The 5,847-nt window shown below is 54.9% G+C and overlaps 1 protein-coding gene across 2 annotated transcripts in view; it reads right to left on the reverse strand.

Moving 5' to 3' along the window:
- Nucleotides 1-5,847, reverse strand: part of LOC101630853 (39S ribosomal protein L2, mitochondrial) — an 18,826-nt gene that overhangs the window by 7,924 nt on the left and 5,055 nt on the right. Inside the window, exons 6-13 of one of the 2 annotated variants that reach the window (XM_004673505.2) lie at nt 5,121-5,735; nt 4,547-4,698; nt 3,905-4,405; nt 3,314-3,452; nt 3,024-3,220; nt 2,520-2,748; nt 1,299-1,536; nt 1,109-1,214 (exon numbers count right to left, since the gene is read on the reverse strand). In XM_004673505.2, coding sequence (XP_004673562.2) covers nt 1,109-1,214; nt 1,299-1,536; nt 2,520-2,748; nt 3,024-3,220; nt 3,314-3,452; nt 3,905-4,405; nt 4,547-4,698; nt 5,121-5,735 — 2,177 coding nt within the window. Of the gene's footprint in view, nt 1-1,108; nt 1,215-1,298; nt 1,537-2,519; nt 2,749-3,023; nt 3,221-3,313; nt 3,453-3,904; nt 4,406-4,546; nt 4,699-5,024; nt 5,736-5,847 lie in introns of both variants that reach the window. The other variant, XM_012722054.1, reaches the window with a different exon arrangement.

Genomic DNA, 5,847 nt, shown 5'->3' on the forward strand with positions numbered 1-5,847 from the left:
CATCTCTGGCCTGTACCCCTGTTCTGTATGAATAAATACATAAATCTTAAAAAAAAAAAAAGATTTATTATGCATACAAGAACTGTGGTCCAAGTCAGAGGCGGGGTGTGAGGACTCACCAGAGACAGAGTGGCGGGAATGGGCAGACTGACTGAAATACACTGCTGAGGGGAGCAGCAGCTGAGATGAGAGAGAGACCTGCTGCCCCCCTGGGTGGGGATCCAACTCAGGCTGCAGTGGCTGCGGATAGCTTGATAACACTGAGACTTTAACTCCTGCATTACCAGGGAGGCCATGAGGGCATCTTCATCTTTACTTCTCTACAAAGCGAGAAGTAAAAGGACAGGCCAGGAGGGCACAAGAGAGCCTGGTGATGTAGAGAGCCAAGAGCAAACAGAAATGGGAACGGCCAGAGCTGCCCTGCCACTCTGGGTTCTCAGCTCCTGATTGTGCTGGCAAGAGGGGTAGAGAACCCCAGATTTGTTCTTTTCAGGCCCGGCTGTCCCAAGAACCAACTGCAGGGCTGTGTTGTGAGATGCGCAGACCCCCAAACAGGCAGAAGAGATGGGGCCAGGCAGGGCTGTGCTTTTACACAGAGTCCCCGACACCATGACCTAGTTCGCTGGCCCCTTGCCAAGCATCTGTGCCAGGGCCTTCTGGGGCAAGGGATGCTGCCTCCTTCATTCCCCTTCTTCCCACATGCCAGCCAAAAAGGAGTCACCGAGGCTCTAATGTGTGTATCTATATAGAAACACACACATATTTCACTCTGCAAACAAGATCTCTTATATATGTGCCGGGTGCAGAAGGAACCAGAGGAGGGTTACGTGAGTTAATGCAAGTGGTTATCAACAAGGGGTGTGGAAGGGGCATTAGAACAGGAACTCAGGTGAGAGGTTTCTCAGTGTATTACCTTCTCTATATCATTTTGATATGTGAACAGTGGGAGTGTATTACCTATTTCAAAAAATGAAATTCGAAATTTAAAAAACAACCCAAAGCAAGAGCAAATGCTCCATTGTAGCCTCCGGAGCCTCACCCTGGGGGGCTGGCCACCCCAGAGGCTGCCCTCTCCCTCCCACCACTCCCCACGGCCGGGCAGGGGTACCTCTCGGTCAGTGTCTGGGGACCGCAGGCAGGTCATGCAGGCGTCCATGGCCTCATGCCAGGGGAGCAGCAGGGCTTCAGGGATATCTGCCAGCTGCTTCAGGATTCTGGGGAGCAAGAGGTGGGAGGAGAGAATGGAAGCCAGCCTCAGAGACCCTATTGCCTGAACCTGCCTCGAATCTCCCCCTCACCTGAGAACAGCCAGGTGCAGGGCCCTGTTGGCCGCTGGGGTGTCGAGGCTCTGCATCATCACCAGGAAGGGCTGGGGCTGCCGCAGGAGCTGCTGCAGGATCGGCTTGACCTCACTCTCCTGGGCCCCGTCTGAGCTGAAAGCTCGTTCCAGATCCTGAAAGATCTTCCCAGTCGGACCATAACCCTCCACCAGCTGCTGCAGGGGAGTGCTAGGGCACTGAGCCGCGGGGTCTTTTGCTAGAGGAAGGGGGAAGTCACCGTTAGTGAAGGGTCAGGAAAGGAGAGACAGATTCATAAATCTCAATCTTATTTCCCAAATTTTCCTAAAATTTTTTGATACTTTTTGTTTGAAAAGTTAGGTTTGTGGGGCCTCCCTGGTGGCACAGGGGTTAAGTCTCAGCACTACTACCGAAGCTATCGGTAGTCACTGCAACACAAGTTCCATCCCTGGCCAGGGAGCTGACCCACATGGCACGGCAGACCTCTCCTGACCCGCCCGCTGCTCCCCTCAGCTGTATATTTCAGTCAGTCTGCCTGTTCTGCTCCCCACACTGTCTCTGGTGAATCCTCTCATCTTCCTTGCACCTCTGGCTTGTACCCCAGTTCTGTATGCATAAATAAACAAATCTTAAAAAAAAAAATAGCTAGGGCCCTCCCTAGTGGCACAATGGGTTAAAGCACAACACAACAACACAATGAAGCCATCTGCAGCCACTGTATCACAAGTTCGATTCCCTACCAGGGAGGTGACCCACACGGTGCGGCAGACATCTCCTGTCTCTCTCACGTTCCCCTGAGCCTCAGCAGTGCATTTCAGTATACTGCCTGTTCTGCTCCCCACTCTGTCTCATCCCCCACACTTCTGGCCTATACCCCAGTTCTTGTATGCATAAATAAATATTTAAACAAATAAATACATATATAATAAAATCGCTAAACAACTAAAGTGTTTCCTGTCTGCTAAGAGCAGAGCATTTCCCCATATCTAAAGCATGCAGTAAAGTTAAATGTGGGGACTTTTTAAGGTGCTAGTCTCTTTTTCAAATTTCTAACTTCGGTGGCTGTATGCCCATTGATTGTTTATCTCTAAGTTTCAGATTCTTCCTCAGTTGCTATCTCTTCCAGACAGGACTGCATATAAATCTGCAAAGATCTCTCTGCCAGGCTAATGCCCTCCCAGGCCAGTCTGCAGAGCTGGTGTTGTCTGTCTGGTGCCCCACCTTTCACTTTGGCTGCATCTGCTGATTCCTGGGGTTGGTTCTGGGCTTCTAGCAGGGATGGGTAGACCAGCTGCCCCGCCAGGGCCTCGGGCCCGTATTTCCTGTAGACACGGCAGTTGAGCAGGTCCCTAAGTGCGCTGTCATCGAGTCGCTGAGGCAGCGCCAGCAGCAGGTCCTGTGCCAGCTCCATGGGCACAGCCAGTTCAGCCAGGATCTCATCATCCAGAATCTGTCACCAAGCAGAACTGCTCAGTGCAGGCATCCCAGCCAGCCCTGAGGCTCCAGGGCCCTCGTGAAGGTGGGGGTCTCTGTCTGAACCCTCTCCCTCCTGAACCTCCCCCTGGTTGGCAGCTGGTTTCTCCCATCAGGTTACCAACACCTCCGAACATTCCAGAACCCTGCCCTGTGGCCCCTTACTCTATCAACCTCTACTTCCCGTCTGGGGTCTTCGGCGTGCTCTATCACAGACCCTCCGACCCCCGAGTGTCTCCAGGCTGTCGCTACCTCTCCGTCCAGATTCTCCTGGAGGATCTGCAGGACTTCCTGATGGTCAGGTCCATCCAGCTTCTTGATGAAGAAGAGGAGCTCCCACCACTCGGCCTGGGTCAGGTGTTCACTCTCCTCAGTGTCCTCATCCTCGGGCAGCACGTAGGGCGCGGCGTAGAGCTCTGCCATGGGCTTCCACCGCCAGGAGGGCATGGCTGTGGCGAGGGGCCAGAGGCAGTGATGCCTCCGCCTATGGGGAGCACTCTTCCCCTGCCCAGAGCTCACCCCCTGCTCCCCTCTGGGCTCACCTATACCCAGCGCTCCACTGATCACCGCCCCCTGGTACTCCTCAGCCTCGATCACATCCTCAATGTCTTCCTCAAAGCCCAGGATCTCCAGCATGTGCCAGTGCACCCAATAGGTGCGGCCTGTCGACTCCCACAACACCTGGAGAACATGGGGGCAAGGGCGGGGGAGGACTCACTTAACCACTGACTGTGGACCAAAGACAGGGAGAAACAGTCCTCAGGCCAGGTTTGGGAAAATCCGCAAACAGCAACCCACTGGCCTTCGGAGAACATGAACATACGTACAAACACACTCTCCTCGACCTGTTCTTCACAGCTCACGTCCCTATACTTCACCTTGGCCTCAACTACCCTGCATCCCTGATCCGACCTTTGGGAATGTCTTGCTTTGGGAAAGTCTTCTTGACCTCATAGCCTCCTAATCCCAGATTTTTGCCAGGCCTCCAAAAGGCTCCCCCCACCCCATTGTTTGACCCCCTCTTGCCATCCCAATCTTATCGATGGCTTCTATTCCAGAGGCCCCTGCATGAAGCTCCAAGTCTGCCTCCCCCATGAGATCCCCCAGTGTTGTCTCCACATCGCACTGCTCACCTGCACGGGGGGCACCCCACTGTTGCTCTGCCGGAACTCGCCCTCATCGCCGGCGCTGATCTCCTCGTAATCATCCAGCATCCGCACGCGCATCCCCGGCTGCAGGGTGTCTCGCACATACAAAGCATAGGTATTGCCACTTGCAAACTCAGAGCGAGGGCGAAAGCGCCTTGACCTCCTGAGTAAGGGCCGAGATTGGGCAGGGGGAAGCCCTGGACTTGCTTCTGCTAACTGGGGCTGGAAGATGGAACAGGAGGACCGTGTGGAGGGCCCCTCCTTGCTCGAAGTCCAATCCCAGCGCATGGCCTGCACCAGCTCTGAGATCAGCGTGCCCATGGCCATGCAGAACTCCAGCTCCAGACGACCCCTCTCCCCACTCAGCTCCTCAGGAGCAGCGTTGTTCTGGGCTCCGGCTTCCACAGCACTGTCATTTAGCTGATCCAACAGGGAGGTGACATATAAGTAGTGCTTCACCAGGGAGAAGAGCAGCCTTCCAGGGACCTGTGGGTCACAACCTTTGACTTACGGTCCACCTTGTCCCAGCGGTAGCCTCGCTCAGCACACTGCCCACTGTGGACAGATGCAAAGGCATGGTCCCTAGATTTTGTTCTCGGCTCCCCACCCAAACCCTCCACAGAATACCTGCGGCAGCTGAATGCCCTCGAAAGACATGGGGTGTTCAGAGAGTGTGGCCTGTGCGAACAGAGCCAGCAGAGCACAGCGGCTGTCAAAATCCAGTTGTTTCTCAATGGCCTCTTGCTGGCTCAGAGACAGCAGGATCTGGGTCCGGGTCCCTGGAACCCACATTCCAATCAGTGACTGCTCCCTCTTATCACCCTTCCCAGGATCTCTCTGAGGCCTTCTGCTCCCGTCACTACAATTCTTTTCCCATCACACACTAGGAATGGCATGATTTGCTGCATAATTCGGAACTATTTTGCTCATGCATGTGATTCTATACTGCAATAACCTCATAGTTTAACAGTCTAATAGTCTAAACTCTTCCTCTGTATAGGAAGCCAATGAACAGGAGGTTCTTGGGGATTCAGTCCTTTCTCTGCAGAGTTGCCCACACCCACCTCCCCTTCTTCCAAAGAGGACAACAGAATCATTTACGTACTGAAGAGGTCAGAGGCTCCTGCCACAGTGTCCTTTGAGGCCCCGAGCCGACCCAGCCCTTCTTCTGCTCCCCCTTCCTCCCCACACTGCCCCTCACCAGCATCATGGGAGGCCAGGGCTTGTATCATGCGGCCCGCGCTCCAGCGGATCTGATAGTCAGGGCTACTCAACATGTGCATGAGCAAGTCCAGGACCCTTGGGTCTTTGAAGACCCCAGTGAGGGGCTCGATGCTGGCATAGGCGCTGAGCACATGGACAGTGTGAAGCAGAGGAGCAGGAGGGGTGGTGCCCGCACAGTCCTCCAGCTGCCGAAGGGCCCTCTGAATCAGACATTTCACATCTGTTTCCATCTCTACCAGCACCGATTTGTCCAGGGCCCCGGCCTCCCCTGCAGTCTCTTGGGAGGGCGCGATGACCTGGCCATCCTCGCCCAGCATCTTGTGGCAGTTGGCATAGATCTCATCGTTGGACATCCATAGCAGGATGTGCTCAGCTTTGCAGTCCACTTGGCTCGCACCTCCTTCCCCATCGTCCCCACGCCTGAGGATGAGCCAGCGGATCTGGTACTCGGGATGCCCATCATGGCCCACACGCTGGCGGATTAGTTCCTCTGGATAGGCATGCAGGCCGGGGCCCAGGGGCACTCTGAATTCCCTGTAGCGGAGTTCCCCCACCATCCTGGCACCTGGGACACGTAAGGAACAGAGAACAGGCAAGCAAATGAAAGTGAGAGGGTGAGAGGGTGAGCGGGGAGGTCAGCAAACCAAGGGCATCTAGGAGTTGGGGAAGCAAATGTGGCAACAGCTGTTGGTGGGGGGGGTTGG

This window comes from Condylura cristata, unplaced genomic scaffold, assembly GCF_000260355.1.
Source record: "Condylura cristata isolate star-nosed mole 26May11 unplaced genomic scaffold, ConCri1.0 scaffold00001, whole genome shotgun sequence".
In the NCBI taxonomy this organism is placed as follows: domain Eukaryota; kingdom Metazoa; phylum Chordata; class Mammalia; order Eulipotyphla; family Talpidae; genus Condylura; species Condylura cristata.